At 33.2% G+C, this 20,303-nt stretch overlaps 1 protein-coding gene across 1 annotated transcript in view; it reads right to left on the reverse strand.

Moving 5' to 3' along the window:
* NEK7 (NIMA related kinase 7) overlaps positions 1-20,303 on the reverse strand; it is a 195,951-nt gene that overhangs the window by 15,195 nt on the left and 160,453 nt on the right. The window contains 2 exon segments of the mRNA XM_027843469.1: positions 6,318-6,431; positions 10,577-10,671. Coding sequence (XP_027699270.1) covers positions 6,318-6,431; positions 10,577-10,671 — 209 coding nt within the window.

Below are 20,303 nucleotides of genomic sequence, written 5' to 3' on the forward strand. Positions count from 1 at the left end.
AGATAAGGCAATTGCTATGTAAACAGTCTGAAAAGTAAAAATATATTCAATAAATACAAGGTTTGATCATAAGAAAATCATGAAAAAACATATTTGTTGCCTGTGACAAATTCTATATAGTTAGGTCATCAATTTAATTCAGTAAAAAGTTGGACCAAAATGGGCAAGTTTACTTGTTTTTCAATCACTATTATATTCTGAAAAATTATTGACAGATTTTTAAAAAAACATTTCTTTTGGATGCAAATTAAGTTGCTTTCTTTATATTATATTACTGATCTCTTTTATTTTCATTGTCTTTATCTTTAGAGCATGATTCTCATAGGCCACACTCAGGATTTGCACAAGCCAATATTTTGTATAAGATTTAAGAAAAAGTATGGCGGGGGCACCTAGGTGGTGTAGTGGATAGAGCACTGACCCTCAAGTCAGGAGGACCTGAGTTCAAATCCGGCCTCAGACCAAACACTTGACACTTACTAGCTGTGTGACCCTGGGCAAGTCACTTAACCCCAATTGCCTAAAACAACCAAACAAACAAAAAAAAAAGAAAAAGAAAAAGTATGGCGTGTATATATATATGGACTGGTTTACTCTCCTCAGTTGAGCCACAGAACATACTATTATTTTGCATAATTTGCATTAGATTTTATTTTAAACACTTGGGGAATGCAAAGATTTTCACTACATGGTATAAAACTAAAAAGGTTGCTGATTTTTCCTACTCAGATGAAATTGGAGAACCAAGGAAGGTACTACATAAACAAGTCATTTCAACAAAAACACAAACAAACCTCTCTCCTAATTTAATTCAAGAAAGCACTTACTTTTGAAGCACTTACTATGTGCAAGGCCTTTACTAGGTCTTCAGGATGCAAAGATGAAAAATGATAAATAGTTCTTGACCCTTAAAGCACTTACAATATGATATGCATAACTTTTAGTTTCTCATGTCCCCAAAGGCAGCTATCGCCACAGAAAAGTAGATAATCACAAGAAAGTAGAAATACATGAAGGCACAGTCTTACTAAAAGCAATCTACTGTGTTCACAAAAATGTTTTAGGTGAAATATTAGTATTGACAATCCCCATATAAACAATAATATAAATAGCAGAAGTGTAATAGGGAGGCAGTATGAATGTGGTAAGTTGGGTTTGTAGCTGATAATATTATTGATATGATCATGGGCAAATCAATTAATCTCTCTTAGTTCTAATTTTCTCATTTACAAAATGGGTATAAAAAGAACCATACTACTTCACAGAATTTCTGTGTGGTTCAAACAAGGCTATATATGCTTTAATAATTTTAAAGCATTATAAAAATCAGCTATTCTGATGACAATGATGTTATAGTGGAATCCTAGTATTATTACTTGTCCAAAATATAGGGACATGGTTAAAATGTAGTAATAATGGCACTGCAAAACAACATTGGTCAGAAGAAAAATGTTTTCTAAGTTTTTGAACATTTACTTTAAGATTAAACTTTTTTGAGGCCTTACACATTAGCTATTTGAAGGAAAGTAACCTTTTAAAAAGTCAATGTTATAAAAGTTAATTTGCTTTTGGGAAATGAGTCTAACTAAATCATTTGAAAATTAATACTATTTTCTTTGTGATTATGGTACAATTTGGAGAAGTAAGCCCAAATAAAGATTAAATTTCTATAGATAATGACATATTGTGGCTCTGAGCAACAAGTCCTCAAAGACTAATCAAAGCAATAATACTTTTAGCTAACTTTTAAATTAAATCACTAAGCTTCATTTTTTTCCTTAAAAAAAGAGCTAATAATTCTGAGCAAATTAATACTGATTTTGTGAAGATAAATAATTACAGTCAAGGTACACCAGAAATATAAAACTCTCCATGAGATGCTTATCTCTGTTTTAGTCGATTTAAAGCTACTATAAAAATATAAAGCCTTTTCTCAATTAATTTGGATTGTTGAATAATTAATCAAATATTATTTAGCATATATTATTTACAAGGCACTGAGCTTGGTGCTAGGATGTAAAGATGAAAAATACTGTTCCTGACATCTTTAGGAACTTACAATTCAGTGAGTAGAGAAGGAAAATGGATATATTTATGCAAATAAGTATAATACAGAGTAGAGAGGGAGCCAAACAAAGTGCATTAAGAAAATTTGCAGAAGGCAAAAAATGCTTTTGACTAGTGCAATGAGGGAATGGTTCATGGAGGTGATATTTGATTGGAGATTTAAGATGCATGTCACAACAGGCAAAGATGAAGAATGAATAAATTCCTCTTGTGTTACAATATAATCTATTTCTTCAAAAGGAAATAAACTGCAAAGTGGATTGCCAATACTTTCTGAAGTAAATTTCAGCCTCTTGTTGTGAAGTTCTATGGTTTATTATCACGCCTCTCCTTTTAATTTCTTCCAGTCCTCAAACTTTAAATATTCTATTTACTAATACCAAGTTCACCTCCTGATGGGCCCTTTCATTCCAATTTTCCACTTCTTTCCACTTTCACTGGCAACCTCCATACTCTTGAATGTACTTCTTCAAGCCTCAAAGCTGAAACAGAACTATTAAAGGCAACTAAAGAAAGAAACATATTTGCCTAACCTTTCTTGTATCTTCAACAAATCTTGTATTAATGAATGCTGAAAAATCAATCCACAAGTATTTATCGAAGCCATGAATTGTATAGCCTGAATAAAGCTTAATATTAAAATGTTAAGATATTAAATTATGTAATTTATATTTGTGAAGTAAAGTAACATATTGGAGGGCCAGTTTTGTTTTTAAATTTGTTGCCAATCTAATTATTCATGTTTTTTAAAATGTTACGTAATTTAATTAGCCAAAATTTTTTTTGGGGGGGAAGAGTGGTTTGTATAATTTTAGTGTACAAAACAGCTTCTAAAAGAAATTTAAAATGTTATTGAGAAAAAAGTCAATTTACAATTTTTTCAGTACATGGACACCAGATGCTTCATGTATGAAGATGACTCCTTTTGAAGGATTTAAGAAAATAATTTTATTGCTGTTACTTCCTTTACCTCTACCTTCTGCTCTTCACTACCCAGTTTCTAGTAATGTCAATTTCAAGATCTCTTGCATGACCAAATACAAATTAAACTAGGAACTAGCTGAGGTAAAAAACATTCTCTCTGACCTATCAATAGAAGAATTTTTTTTAAAAAAGTAGAGTAATTACTCAGTTTCATAGATTGGCTCATCATTCTTGAGGAAAGATATAATTTTATTCTCTAGGAATGACACTTTAAAGGCATCTTAAAAAACTATAACGTGTGAATTTTCTAATATTTTAAATAAATATTTTTAATTAAAAATAATTATATAAGAGGCTTGTCATCAGCATACAACATGAAAAATTGTTAGTATTTTTAAAACTAAAGATCATACATATCAGTTAATTATCTATGAAATCTTTGCTCATTTTCATTTGTCCAACTATATATTTTAAAACATAAAATGGCTAAAAAACACAAAAGAAACAAACAGGAATTTTATGCTTGATAGTCTTCAAAACACTGACAACTATGTAAAAAAATATTTAGGGGGCTTCAAACTTTTAAAGCTGTCTCTCACTAGGCTATTAATAATTTAGAATATCCACACTAAATTATTTCCAATTCAAGTGGTCTCTATACTTTGATATGTGTTGCTATTCTCTGCCATGCTTCTAATGGAGATAGACTACTTCAAATCCAATTTGGGTGGCAGATTTATATTAAAGTCAATTTTATAAGCACATATTATACTACATCTATATTAACTGGTAAATATAACGATTTAACAACACTATAAAACATTTGTAGAAAATCATTTTGTTTATAAACTATATTTTTCAAATAGTACATAGCCTTGTGGAGCTTTGGGACTACTCATTTATACAGACTGATGGAACACAGTGAATTTATTCTTTAAATTCATTCTTAAAGATCATTATTTAGGTTCACTACTGAATGATGCCTAATTTTACTATTTACCAACTTAACAGTACCAAACTGAAGGCAGATTTAAACTGACTACTGCAAACAAAATGCTTATGATATTACTCTAATAACTCAGCACTAGTTCTAGCCAGTTCTTTGCTAATTGTAATCCTGAATGATTTTTAAAAATTTTAAAGATTAAAAACTATAACAACATTTAAAGAAAGAAAAAACATTTATATTTTATATGAAAAATACATATGCACATATATATGTATGTATGTATGTATTTCAAAGTGCTCTTTCATCCTGGGAACTGATTTACATATCTAAATGAATGAAAAGAACATTATTACATAGCCTGCAATATTTTATACATGTCATTTCTTATACATACAATATTTTGTATATATAGCTAGAAATATGATAAGTTTTCTTTTAACTAGGTACAAAAACTGATTTATCCAATATGGGTGATCACACTGTCATTCTGGAAGAACAAAACATAACATGTTTTGCTTTATATCTTTTTTCCCCCCAAACTGGAAACTATATAGAGTGAAGTAAAAAGTGGAATCTATTTCCCTTTCCTAACTCTAAGACCTTCTATCTGGGCCAGACTTTGATATTTGCCCCTTGGCTGAGAATCCGTATATCCAACTTCACACTTAGCTCCAGTGAAGTAGCCCTGCAGGCAGGCCGACTTCAACGAACCACTAGTGGTATCATCATTAAAATCCTGCTGAAGGTCACCATGGTAACCGCCTGCTGAGGCTTCACTGCTGCACTCGGCATCTCCTAATCAGCTACCATGTGAAATGCAAATTCAGACAGTCTGAAAATTAGTCAAGAAGAATAGGGGATGAGGATGCAGATATGTGAAATATTCATGGGCTTCATGGAAAAAAGAAGACAGCATGAATGACACAACAAAGAACGGCCCCTGACATTCTCGCTATCATTCTGCATTATTGTTCACACTCTACTGTATTTCTAGGCCTACAGTTCTGAAGTTGGTTATGTGAAATGCCATATTTGTATTCTACCCCCAAAATAATAATTAAAAGTGGCTAATATAACATTAGCTGGAAAAAAATCACATAAAGACATGTTACTTCTAAATTATTTTTAGATTCATAGTAAAATCATTAAAAAACCCCTTATCAATTTTTTAAGTATAAGGGAAATTATCACTAAAAATGCTATAAAAACTGAACAGCAATCTTTAACATAAATCAATTGGGGGGGTAAAATGGATTTACTTCATGGGAGAACAAGGTATATTTCAAGAGCACAAAGCTTTAATGATGGTAAAGATATTTTAGAGTTTCTGATTTCTGAGTATACACATACAGTCTTGATTTTCTGCACCGTACAAAAAGTACAACAGATAGTTATTCATTTCTTAATGGAAAAAATGACAAGATTGTATCATAAGTGAATATTATGATAACTTCAAATTTAAACTTGGTTATTTTCTACTTCCTTTTGTCAAAGATCTATATTGCTAATCAGAACATGCAATAAGACTATTCTGAGTTTTCTAAATACATTCCCTGTACCTATTATTTGAAGTGCTCCCTCAAAGACTTAGCCAACTATACTTGACTAAGAACAATGTTACTTTTTTGAACAGTGGTAAAATCATGCTTACTTGTGTTAAAACATATGATGCTAGATAAAACCTAAAATAAGTGATTTTAAGGTCTCTAAAACAAGCATAGTAACATAAGATTTAACATGAGAGAAATCACTACATGTTTTGATTCTATTCCAACAATCATGGAATTTGAACATCACAACATCTCACAAAAGAAAATTGACTAAGAAGAAGGGCCAGTGGTAGGACTGTCATCAAAAGAGAATGTAAGAATGTATGTGTAGGGTATATGGAGAAAAGGACATAAGTCAATCTTTTTAAAAGATGGGGGATGGGGAGGTGCAAGTACAAAAAAAGTAACTTTTCTTTGCTTCAATCTTCTTAAACTACTATTGTTTGAGATAGAGAAGAGGAGGAATCAGCCCTCTTAAAAGGGATTGCAAGACTGCTGGAGAATTGTCTGTTAAAATATAACAAGGATCTAATATTAATTTTACCCTTTGCTATGCATAGTGTGGTATAAAGAAAGCTACTACTCTTGCCATACCTAGGAAGCAGCCAATATATACTATACCACATGCTGTGTTGTGCATCACTTTATGAATTGCAGAGTCAACTCTTTAACCAGTGAGTCTGAGAAAGAATGAAAGCTGTGAAAAGTGCTGCTTCTGCCACTTATGCCATTCATTTTTATCTCTAGAGAAAGTATAACTTCTTAATAAAATGTAAAAGTTAGCAAAAGGAACAGCAGGAGAACACGTGGATTTGAAAATGACTTACTTCCTCTGAATAGTGATCTGAAGGAAGAGGTGGGTAGTCACACTGTTCTATCTTCTTACACAGAGAATATAAATTCATTTTGTCTCCATAGAAGGGACTCTGCAATGCAGCCATCTGTGAAATGCCCCAACAAAACTCATATGTTAAGATGGTCCTTCAAAGGTAAGTATAATCCAACAGATTAACAACAGTGGTAGAAAACTGTGATATGGACTTTTAATATATTGACTGTCTTAAGAATTGCTTAAGTCTCAAATCTTAATTTATTTCAAAGTTATGTAATGCAGATATACTTCTCTTTTTCCCAACAACTAAATTTTACCTGGCATTTTCTCATCTGACAAAAACTAAATTTTGCACTTAGTACCCACCAATTTTTAGAAAATGAAAATGACTAACATTTTAAAGTGCCTCTCTGGCAAATATAATGATTTGACAACATTATACAATCTATTCATAACTAGATTACTATGGTGTATTTGCAGTATATGTTCAAATTATAATAAAGTTACAGTAACATAATCAAAATATGATTAAATTTAAAGACTAAGAAGAAATTAATTTTTATATGAGATAAGAAAGGTCACCCTGGATAAAAAATGAGTCCACACACATGTGGTCTTAAAAATGTGTGACTTATGAAAGCAAAACAAGAAACCCAGTTCGAAATAATTTCAAAATCTCTCCCATTTTTCCTTTGGTAATATGTCAAAAAACACCAAACAGTATATGGAAACTCAGTTTAGAGACACAGTGGCAATCTCAGTGCCCACTACAGAAAAGACAAGTATTCTTTTCAGAAGAAATCTACTCGAAGAATGCCAAACTTTAGAGAAGACACTACTGAATATAACATTTATTTTAAGACCATGTTCTAACTTGACATTTAAAGTGCAAACAAGTACTCAAGTAAGTAGGATTACAAACTAAAATTCAATTTAAAATGTTCCTATCCTGTTCAAAACCTTCTAAATCTTTGAACCGCAGCAGCATGAATGCAACACAGAGTGCCATGCTGCCCCAAAGTCAGTCACCCTTTTCTGCATGTGCTAATAAGTTTGATTTTGGAAGGACAATGTGTACATTCCCCAGACAGGCAGAGTGTGTGTGAAACACGCTAGTCCACGCTGTGCTACTCAGTGAGCTTCAGCAGGGACAGGACAAGCTGAAAATGGCTCTCATCTGTCTTGTGGTCCTCCAGAATCAGCTTTAACTCCTTCAGAGCCTCAGCATGAAAGGTAGCTAGGCTGGTCATAAAACATGAAATAAATCAAGAAATATTTCCTCTAACAGGTGTTCCCTGAACTTAATTCATAATGTAATGATGAATACTTTCATATTAATTTAAGAAAATATGGAGCTATCTCGATGTCCTAAAACACGGAACACTGAATGCAAGAATTTTCTCAAAGCTAAACTACACTAGCAGTCATAACTTCTTGTTTATGTGACAGCATGCCTTACCATAAAATAAAAACTAAAAATGCCTTCTAAAAGTAAAAGAAAGGTAAAAATTAAAGAATCTGGATGTATGTACACATTTTAAGTAAAATGTATATATAGTCATTATCATATGCCAGGAGTTCATTATGGTACTTTTGTCTGAATACTGCAGTGTTAAAAAAATAAAAAAGTCTGAACGTCCCCTAAGGAGTTAAAACAGGAATACTATATTTTCATGCATCTCCTGCTTTGACAGATGAAAAATGTCAACTGTCCTGTTTTTATTTTCAAGCTTTTGCACTATTCATCTGGTTCATTAGTGCATCTCGATGCTGCCCCTGACAGCTGCTCGCCCTCTCCTCCCAGCAGCTGAATTTTTCAGGCTAATTTGATCCTCCACACTGAGACGATCGCTAGAATGATTGACTTGCTCCCTGACCTCCAGGGTCTGACTTTCCTGATTAGTATTCTGGGGGTGTCTGAGGGACGAAAGCCCACTGTCTGTCTTCGGGGCTGGTGGCAGCTCTCTTTTTTTTTGAACTGTAAGCCACCAACCTACAACCCTGTAAGGATGCAATTGCTGCGCTGAACAATAAAGGAAATGTGTAAAACCTACTTTTCCATGTAAAGGTCCATGTAGCAAAAGCACAGCATCTTGATTTTAATTAGTAAAGTCTACTTTGTTGCATATCAATTAAAACTGCACAGCTAGCTTTTTTGAGGTTTCAGGAATATTTGAAAGTCTAATTTTTTGAGTTTAAGGTACATTTTAAAAAAGGCTTCCTAGCTTTAAATTGTTAACAGTCAATCCTTAGTGAGATCTGGTATAAAATGTTATCAACATGATGCTATATTCACTGATTTTTTTTCAAATTAAATTTCTGGATAATGTTAATTAAAGTCATATTAAAACATATCTAAAGAGGAAGTACAATGTAAAGGTCAATTAGATCTTCACTAAAATGTCACAACTCTAAACTACTTTTATTTGGAGAAAATATAAAATTAATATAAAATGCAAAAATAAAATTAACATAATAAATACTTCAAACTCTAAGGGGTACATACAATATGTATCACATAGATGGGAGGAGGTAGAGAGACTTGGTTGTCTTAAGGATACCATGCTTTCATTTTGATGAGCGTTTTAATTAGAGCATGCACTAAAAATGGGTCAGTGCCTCAGAAAAACCAAGGCAAAGTACTAAGGGTCTATTTCAGTTCTGAAGGTTGGGTAGTGGTTTCATTGAACATAAAACATTATATGAAACTTCCAGAAAACCATTATTAAAGTTCTATTAAGCTTCTTATTTTCAGTTTAGCAAAAGAATGGAATCTAATCTTGTAAGTAAACATCTGAAACATTCTTGTAGTATTAGATGGTTTTAGACACTGCAGAGCAATGCTATTTAAAATAAAAATGTTGTATAATATCATAGTATGGCTTTAAAGTATGACAAGTTATCTAAAATATCATATTAAATAATTTGCTAATCTATCTATCCTTTTAATAATTGGCTTTAAAAACTGACGCAGTCTGTTAAACTAAATACCAAAATCATCTAAAAATTAGTATAATTTATCAAATTTCTTAAAGTAGTGTAATTTATTTTCTATCCTGTTTCATAAAATTATTTTTCAATAGAAAATTTTTTAAAATAGTACCATGCTTCTAGGGATATGAAACTTTTATTTAAACACTATTAACATATCTTTAAAGTAATTTTTAACAGAAGCAAAATCAAAGTTAATAAACTTTTCAGGTCACTAAAAACAAAGAGCTCAAATTAGAATTTTTAATCCCTATGATAAAGATAAACTACATGTACTTCTATTTTGTGTTTTGTGCCCAATTTCAAATATCCATTTTAAAGCTATTTCAAAGTATTGGTGGGACAACTGTGAAATTATCATATCCATATATTATACTAAGTCAGCTTTATATGAAATAGAATACAACAGATTACGAAAATCATTTTTAGAAAACTCAACTTTAAAGTCCATACGGCTAACAGTTTTTTTCTCTTTTGTATTTAAATTATAAAAGTAGATCCATGTATTAGTTATTTTCTGTTTTATTAGAAAATTAAGAAATAGGTTATAAATTAAATATTTTAAGAATATTCATGTATTTAAAATAAATTATATTTTAGATATATTCTTTTAAATATCATATGCTACATAATATAATGTTTTCAACTTGCTTTCTCTTCCAATTTCAGATGTTTGGCTGTATTTGTTTATGCGACTGCCCCCTATATTTTAAAAAGTCTTTTTAATAATTCTACTTTACATTAGATGGAAGAGAGAACTGGAGAGAAAACAGTTCAACTGTTTTTACTAACAAAACATATCAATAAAATATCTAAAATGCACTTCCTGTACAGACTATCCATTTACTATAATTAAACTCAAATTCAACTGTAAGTAAATGAATATCAACAACTGTCAAAACTAGTGATATTTTTTAAAAAAGTATATCTACATTGAACGCTCAAGTATAAATTACACAAGGAACAAAATTATACAGGATGTTTATAAATTTAATAAGTAAAGCCCTTTATGAAAAACAGTCAAGTTTTCAAAGGTATTCATGAATATTTTCAACATACTTTGAAGTTAAGAGTTCAAAATTAAATAAAAAGTGAGGAAGAGCATAAATTTCATTCTTATGGCTGTTTATAAAATTGTTTATTGATGATTAAATGGCAGCTAATACCCGTAAACAAAATATGAAATAAGTATCTCACTATAAGGGACTTGCATAAAATAAAAACACATCAATACATCAGGCTTACTGGATTTATCAGGGTTACCTCATATAGTAGACAGCCAAGAGACCAGATGTCAGATTTGAAGTTGTATCCATTTTCATGTATCCTTTCTGGAGACATGTAGTAAGGTGTACCCACTGAAGAAAAAATGTCCACAAAAACAAGTAAGATTTAAAAATAAAGATGCAGATATATTTAAAGCATATGCACTAATTTACTATCTACATAATGACTCTAAAACTATGATCTAAAGAAACTCAGACCATTGTGTTACAAGATTTCCTCTAGCTAAATACTTATTTTTCCTCTTTTCCTACTCAACCCACAGAGGAAACACCATGTGAAAAACTATAGCATATAAAACACATATGTTTTTTTTGGGTGGCAGTTATTTCAATTTACTTGCTTTTGATTGGTCTAGGCTTAACTCTAGTGAGTAAAACTAAAAATGGAGTAAACAAAATGCTGAATAAGGAACTCAGATTCATTTCATGCTGACTTTATTTTTTCATTGAATACACATTTGGTTTGCACATCTGGAATAGTCGATAGTAATTTAAAACTATTTTAAAGTAATTTAAATTTATCAAATTAAGAATAGCAAAATGTACTGAATCAACTAATAAGGGTTGCAAAAATAAACCCTTTTCTAAATTTTTACCAAAGACAGTTTGTATAAATCCAGTTAGTCTTAGCCCTAATGAAAAACTGGGCCACTGAGCAACTCAGTCTGTGCCTCAGTTGCACATGGCTCTGGAGGAGAAAGTGAAGCTGGTGACTTTGCACAGTACTCCCTCATTTAAATCCAATTCATTTGCAAGTCATGGCATCCCCTTCCTGATGTCATGGTCCTCTTCAAGAACGAAGGACAAACAACAACAGCCAAAGTTACTCTATTTTAGGAAGCTGAATATATGGATTGTAAAGGGATATGTGATGACATATGTCAAAGCTCTCTGAAGTCTTTGGAGAAAAACACAAGAAAATATCATTTTTACAAAGACTTATTTTAAAAGATATGATAGTTGAATAGTTTTACTGATTGAATTCCACATGTTTCTTTCCTTTGGTGTATTTTAATACTTGGTAAACATCAGTGCCAAAATGAAAGGAACATATATTATTATGTCTCAAAAGTGAATAACTTAAGTAATTTCCGAAGTGAATATTTTAAAGCTCAAACTGAGATGGCAATTATCTCGCCCTCACTGGCCTAAGGGTTTGCCGAAGAAAATCCCAAGGTGAGAACATCTGTGAGACCTTCTTGCTCAGGGCAAAGTCTACTTAAATGTTTGGCATACTTGGCTACTTAGTCAAAGTAGGATATTTTTCTTTTCTTTTAGTTTTTAAGGGTATTCTTACAACAAATACTAATGAGCATCTGAACCTCAACACTACAAAGGAGTTCTTCACTGGGGGGAGAAAGGGAAAGAATCTTACCAACCATCAAATACTCTTCCAGAGAACTCCAAAGATTAGCATTCAATTTTTTTTTCCAAAAGGAGAAACAACAACAATAACAAAACAGGCCTAATAGTTACAAGCTAAATGCACTATTTTGAATATTTTAAAAGTGCTAACAATTATTTTAAAAATTTGTTGGAATCTACTTTCACTAATAATGTCATCAAGTTATCCCATTCTTTACATAAATGAACAAGGGATGGTTATTTTTAACACAAAAAAAGGACAAATGGATGTGCAGACAGGAAAGCAAGGGAGATGTGATTTTTAGTATTTTAAGAATACATTAAAAAGAGAATAATCATTAAATTGATTATTTTTATGACATAGAATATGTTATTTGGAGTTTTAAGATGTCACATAAAATTGCCAACTTAAAAAATCCTGACAGAAAGCAAACCTAGAATAGCTTGTTTTAAAATACTTTTCAACCTCAGATTATGCTAAGAAATTAAGAAATTAAGAAATCTTGTGATTTCTTAAGAGAAGTTTTATTTATATATATAAATTCATATATATATATATATATATATAAACTACAGAGTTTAGTCTGATTGACTTCCTCCTCCTTTTAAGCAAGGTAGAACAGATTTAATAGTAAACTGGCTCTGAACAGGTTACTTGTTTCAAGACATAAAGCAAGTAACTGGCAGTGAGTAATGTGCCAGAAAGAGGCTTCACAGAATCCACAGGGGGCAGCTGAAAACACTGAGGTTTGAAGGTTCATAGTTTACCAAAAGCAAAAGGTAATTTTAACCAGTAGCTCTGGGAAACCTGCTGATACATTAGGGGTTTGATATGAGTGTGAAAGATTGATGATAGGGAAAAAGAAGAACAAATGCTAGCATTTTACAGAGTTTAGCCTTAGTATAGCACCTTAACTGCAATACAAACTGAACCCTCCAATGACCCAGAAGTGAAGAAACAGAGAAAAAATGATAAGGAATTTTGCCTAGCTAAACTAAAAACAAAAACTCTTATCTCCCATGAAGAGAAGTCTGATGATATTTCAAAAACTTACAAAACACCCTTACTATGCTATTATGAACATCAATACAGGTCTCTTTGGCACATTAAAATCATAAGGTATCTTCTTGTTCAATATATTTGAAGTACATTTATAAAATGGTATTAATGAGTAAGTCTGCTTAATACTAAGAATGTTACTTATATAAGTTAATCTTTGCTGAAATAAGTATTTCTTGTTAAGGACGAAGCTTGGATTTGGAGGGAAGGATGGAATTAAATAGGGACAACAGAAGAATGGAGAGGAATCAATCTAAAGAAGGGTTCCCTCTTCTGCCACTTCTTTCTCTTTAACTGCTACAAAACCGTACTTGAGGAGTTCTACACTATGGAGCTATGGCCAACTGGCTCTGCAGAAAAGTAGTCCATTATCACAGTTCTGATATTTAACTTCTTTAACTAGTACCCAACTGGCTCAGAAAAAGGAGAGCATGTTGGGTAACATGAATAGAAATTAAAGCAATCATGCACACTATCATGTGCTGATTAAGCAGGAAGAAAACTGGCCAAAAAGAAATTCGCTGTCATCTGGTTAAACCTTTGTTTGGGCTATTATATGAATTTGCAGTTAATGGAAAACTGGGATTGCAAATTTAGCTACTAGCAAATTCTTCTGTCCTTTCAAGCAATAAGTATATGTCCATAAAGGGAAAGAGGGAGGGAAGGAGGGAAACATTAAGGGAGGGAAGAAAAGAAGGAATAACTTATTAAACAACTACACGCCAGGCATTTTGCCAAGTATTTTACAAATGTTATCTCATTTGATCCTCACAATAATCCCGGAAGGTAGTTGCTATTCTTATCACCACTTTTAGTTGAGAAAACTGAGACAGGCAGAGGTTAAGTGACTTGCCCAGGGTTATGTAGTTAAGTGTGAGGCCAGATTTTAACTTGGGTCTTCCTAACTCTAGGCCCCGCATTCTGTGCATTGTCCCACCTGACTGCCTCCTGAAAAGTAAATGAAGCACCAGAACATAGAGCAAGAGACTGAATTTCTGACCCTCTGAGAGGTTCATGGGGAGATAATCTATTTAACAGCAAAGTAAACCTTGAGCAGAGCTAAACTGGTTGGTGATGACAGGGTGAGGCATGTTAGAGATATTCTTTTATAACCTATGAGGTTCCACATCTCCTTGACTACCAAGCACAAACTACTCAGCTATCCTGGGGTGTCCACTCTCACTTCCCCTCTCTATCTTTTGGTCAGAAATGGATAATCAAATCAATATTACATTCCCATTGCTTCTGTGCTAGGCCTGACAATCTACTTTCCTATTCAGAATCTCTATCTTTATTGTTCCTAACACCTAGCACAGAGTAAATAATAGGTGTGTAATAAAGGTTTGTTAAATTGAATTGAATCCACATGTCAAGACTAAAACAAATAACAAAATGTTGATTAAAAGAATTAAAATAAGCACTTAGTTCATGTAAAATGTTTGCCACGATCTCTCAAGCTAAGTGAACTGAGAATGCTTGTGAATTTCTAAGCCAATGGGTAAGAAAGTAAGTAGTAGCAGCTAGGTGGTAATTCGAATAGGCTGCTATGCTAAAAAGTTTTGCCTATTTCCAAAGTCTTCCATAGTAAGGGCAACAATGATAGAATGGAGATGGAAAGTTATCAAATAAAATGTTTTATTTTAGAATATATTCTAAATTCCTCATATCATTGAGACAAATTATTGCTAAATTTTGCTAAATAAGCAAACATTGTTTATTTCTCTTAGATCATACCTGGAAGGAGATGAAGTATGCAATTTTGAACTCTCTGAGACATGCGTCACCTTCCCTCTGGTCAATCTCCATCCTGCTGCTGTTTCTCCACATATGTAACTTAGCTCAGCCTTGTCATTCACTCCACTCCCACTTTCAGTCCCTTGCCCAGGGTTCAAAAGTAATCAAAGCAACCCTACCTTTACCTCTGCTTGTCCAAAGACTGCCCTAATGTTTCATTAGCCATCCCAGTGACTTCCCAGACAAACTACTTCTCTGGCCACTACTACTCTGTAACTGTGGTTTTCCCCAATTAAATGTAAGTTCCTTGAGGGAAGGGATTATCTCTTTTTGTATTTGTATCTCCAGTGCTTAGCACAGTGCTTAGCAGACTGTAAGTGTTTAATACATAAATTTTATTCATTCATTCTTTTATAATTAAGAATCTCAGAAACTTTCTAAATATTACATAGCTTGTTTAAAAGCATAAAGGTACATACAATTCAGTGAGATAAGCATAATAAATGCATGATCTATTATACATTATATATCATATATTATACATACAATAAACAGGCATAACACAGAATATAACAAATAATGAATGTAAATGTTCTAATATATGGTATGAAACTGTTTTTATTAAGATGTCAAAAAAGTGTATTTACAATAATGCTTTCAAAGTAAGATTTACATGGTTTAAAATGAGGTAAAATCTTGTTCCAAAGGTTAAAAATACACTGCACAATTACACAAGTTGAGAGAAGATGGAAAAGCAAAAATAAATCAGAAGTGGTGAACCAGGCACAGTGGGGGTTGCTAACAGTGTTGACAGCAAACATATGCTGCTTTTTGAGGCCAAAAAACATACTGAACTATGATGGGGTATAAGCCAAAGGAACATCTATGGACCAGGAGAAAGGTGCTAGTAGAAGGTGTGGGGAAAACAAGCATGTGACCACAGGTGGCACCTGGCACAGAAAATGAAGCTGTTTGATATCTGCTTCAAGAACAATAATTTTTCAAGCTGAAATCAGATAATATATCACACTTGGAAATACTGTGGAGATCACAAATTGTACACTCAAGAGAATGCAGTGTGAAAATTCGGATATCTACTTTCGAATGATGCTCATGCGTGTGCTCCATTGGCAATGTCACAAACTCAGACCAACATAAGAAAAAACACATCTGCCAATTGTGTTGTCTATCATAGTGAAGGGCTCTTCTCACTATCATCATTAATCTTTCATTTTCAAAGTTAAAAAGGATTTAGAACAATTACGATAATTTTTCTCACAAATAATTTCCAAGAATTTACATAATCTGTTAATAGCAAATGATCCTATTCCATTTTTAAAATCCAGTCAATCAGTAAGCATTTATTAAGTATGTATTTTATGCTATGCACTGTATTTTTTATTTTTTAAAAAAAATTTTATTTTGATTTATCAACAATCACTTCCATAAGCTCCCTCCCTCCCAAGACAGCACACATTCTGATATAGGCTTTACATATACATCCCTATTAAACATATTTTCACATTTGTCATGTTGTAAGGAAGAATTAGAACCAATAGGAGGAACCAAAAGAAAGAGGAAACAAAACAAAACAGAAGAAAAAGAAAATGACAAATAGTATGTTTCGATCTGCATTCAAACTCCATAGCTCTTTCTTTGGAAGTGGACAGATTTTTCTCTCATGAAACCTTTGGAGATGTCTTAGATCCTTGCACTGCTGAGAAGGGCTAAGTCTATCAAAGTTAGTCATCAAACACAGTGGCTGTTACTGTGCACAACGTTTTCCTGGTTCTGCTCACTTCACTCAGCATCCATCCATACAAGTCTTTCCAGGTTTTTCTGAAGTCCATCTGCTCATCATTTCTTATAGCACAATAGTATTCCACTACATTCATATACCACAACTTGTTCAGCCATTCTCCAATTGATAGGCATCCCCTCAAATTCCAATTCTTGGCCACCACGGAAAGAGCTGCTATAAATATTTTTGTACATGTGGGTCCTTTTCCCATTTTTATGATCTCTTTGGGATACAACCCTAGAAGTTATGCACTGTATTAAGCAGGTTATTTGTTGAGTACTTAATGTGCTAGGCAATTTGCTAGGTGCTGGGGATACAGTGAAAGGCAAAAAACAGTCTCTGCCCTCAAGGAGATTATATTCTAATGGGGAATAAAACATTTCAATAGCTAGGAATTTACAAAATATACACAGAAGCCATCTGAGAGAGAAGGTTGGAGGGCCAGAAAAAGACCCCTGAAGAAAATAGGATTTGTAATGAGTGGGGAAGAAAGTCAGAAACTAACAGGGATGAGATGAGAAGGGAGTTCCTAGCCCTCTTATCATTTCATTGAGTGAGCACTGCCAAACCTCAGCTTTGGCTCACTCCCAGCATCTACTGCCTGCTGTTGAACAATGATGGAGAGAATCATGTAACCATTCTGAGTCCACTACATATTTATGTTACACAACCTCAACTGGGCTTTCACTGCTGCTAGGCAATCCTACTATATCTCTTTCATTAACTCACTATCCAACTCTCCACAGAGACTCTTTCAAACATTTTCATCCCTTTTTAAGACTACCATGGTTCCCCCTTCACCCCTCAACCTAAGCTAAGAACCTTGACTTGTATTTTACAGGAAAAATGAAAATGTTTTGCTTTATATTAAGTCAAAATCTGTCTCATGAAATTTCTACCCAGTGGTATTAGTTCTGGTGCTATACATTTACAGATAATATATCACACTTGGAAATAGTGTGGGGACCACACTCAAGAGAATGCAGTCTGAAAATTCAGGTATCTATTTTTTTTAATCATGCTCATGCATATGCTCTATTGACATGACAGTCTTCTAAACATCTAAAGGCAACTATTATGTTTCTGCCTACTTTTTTTCCCCCTGTCTAAACACTGACAGCTTCTTCAAGAATTATCCATATGACATATGACTCTTACCATTCTGGTCACCCTACTTGGCATATTCTTTTTGTCAATATCCTATGTAACTAGACAACATACTTTCATAATGCAACAAAAATTAAATTCAATTTTGCAGAAATAATTTGTCCCAGTCATACTAATGGCTTATAATAACAAGCTCATGGTAAATTAATATTTTTTTCATATGGATTATTGTTCAGCCAATTCTCTGGATCCCGTAATGGTACAATTCACTTAAAAAATCAAATGTAGTTATAGGGAAGATGGACCTATTTAATGTCTTTTGGATAAAAAAAAATCATGTATATGGGCAATTCCAGAAATCCAAGTCTTAGTGAAAGTTTTGGCTTGTTGGCTCAATTGGGTCCTAACTGGAGAAGGTGATTAGATCAAGGAGAGGTGTTTTTGCATTAGAGATGGGAAAAAGAGTAGGGAATACACTCACATGGTGGAAAAATGCCCAATGGGAGACATTCTCAAGGAGAGATTGATTGTAATATACGGTAATTTTTCCTCCAGAGGACAAAGGGAATTGGACTGAATCTATACTTTTGCTCTCGTTAGTACTAGTCACTGCTTTTACCTTACAAATTTTAATCATTTTGTAGATATCTCTGTGTAACAACTTCTTCACTTAATGTGACTGAAATAGCATTTTAATTAGCATCTTAATGTTATGAGGTAACCTTGGATAATAAAGGTTTTATTTTACAATTTGTACATCCAAGGTAATGGATGGCAGTTAGAGGTGGTGAGAGGTATAGACAAGTTAGTTAAACTGACAGAAAGCACCAAATGACTAAAACCAACTCCCCAAGAAATTAGAGGCCACTAAGTTGATTAAGAAGTAATGAGAGGTTAGGGATCATTCTCCAAGCAGACCCAACAACAACAGAGTTGTGCAGAATTTTTTCAAAGGTTGATCTGGGGGAAAATGAGCCTTTTAGCATTTTAAAGGGTATGGATATATAAGTTAGGGAATTCAATATAGATTAAGGAGGGACAGAGTTTTACTATATTTTATATATACCGGGTTACTTGAAGCTCCCTGAACACACCTTGCCTTTGTTCATGTTGTTTCATTCTTTAGAATGTTGTTCTCTCTGTATTTCTTGTTCAGTCTACCCATGTTTCAAAGCCCAAATCAGAGGCACTTTGTGAGAGTTTCCCTTCTCTCAAAACATATTATACTTCTCATCAAACATAGAGATGACACAAAGCTGAGAGGCTGTCATCAAACACATTGAATGGAAGAATCAGGACCTAAAAGGATCTTATTAGGATAAAGCACTGAGATGAATCTAATAAAAAATAATTCGACAGCGATAAATGTATAGTCTTACACTTAGGTATAGATATTCTGTTTTTCTGAAAAAAGAGGTTTTAGTATACTCAAGAATAATACGAGTTGGGGAATACAATATGGCAGCCAAAAAAATTATTTGATCTTGGGATAGATTAAGAGTAACATAGATTCCAGGAAAGGCACATGGCACAGTGGAGATACAATATAGTTTAGGGGATATGGCACTTGACTTGTAATCAGGAAGACTTGGGTTCAAATCTCACCTATGAAACTAGCTCTGCAACCCTGGGTAAATCACTTAACCTCTCAGTGCCTCAGTTTCCTCATCTGAAAAATAAGGACACTAGATTTATAAATGGCGTCTAAGATCCCTTCCAGCTCTAGATTCATGATCCAATGACAATCTCGCTATACTCTGCCTTCATCATCCCTCACCTGTTCAGTTCTGGATTGCTAGAGTTTAAGAAGCTTATTATTGATAAGCTGGAGAGTGTCAAAATAAGGGCAACCAGGATGGCGAAGGGCTTTGAGTTCATGACATATGCAGATTGATTCTCGAGGCATTTTTATTGCTGCTGTTGTTATTGTTGTTTTTGTTGTTGAGTCATTTCAGTTTGACTCTTCATGACCCCATTTAGGGTTTTCTTGGTAAAGATACTAGAGTGGTTAGCCATTTCCTTCTTTAACTACAGGCATGTTTAGCCTGGAGAAAAGAAGGCACAGAAAGGGCATAATACCTGTTTTCAAGTATTTGAAGGTGTCATGTGGAAGATGAAATAAACTTGTTCTGTTTGGCTCTAGAGGACAATAATGGAAGTTGCAAAAAGGCAAATTTGGAAATGATGTCATGAAAAACTTTCAAACAAATAGAGCTACCCACAAGGAGAGCTGCCTCAAAGGGAGTACATTACCATCCTTGGAGGTACCAAGTAAGTTGTAACTAGGATTCCTATCTGATTAGGTTGGCCTAGATGACTGATGAAGTCTCTCCAACTCCCAGATTCTATGATTCGGATGGCACTTACCACATAGATTCAGATTCTGCCATATAGTTATTTTTGCATTATTCTTTACCTTCCCCAACTCCCTCTACTAAAGCAGGTTTCTTAAGAGCAGGAAATTTATCTATTTATTTGTATATCTCCCCCCAAGCAGCTACTTTATATATATATAGAAGGCACTCAAGAAATATTTGTTGGAAAAAATGAGTAAAACAAAACAACTGAACAAGGATAAAAGCAAACTTCTGTATTTTTTAAAAAATTAACTATACAATCAGGATGAAAGAAATATTT

The sequence above is a fragment of the Vombatus ursinus genome, unplaced genomic scaffold (assembly GCF_900497805.2).
Source record: "Vombatus ursinus unplaced genomic scaffold, bare-nosed wombat genome assembly UNPS02014909.1, whole genome shotgun sequence".
Taxonomy (NCBI): domain Eukaryota; kingdom Metazoa; phylum Chordata; class Mammalia; order Diprotodontia; family Vombatidae; genus Vombatus; species Vombatus ursinus.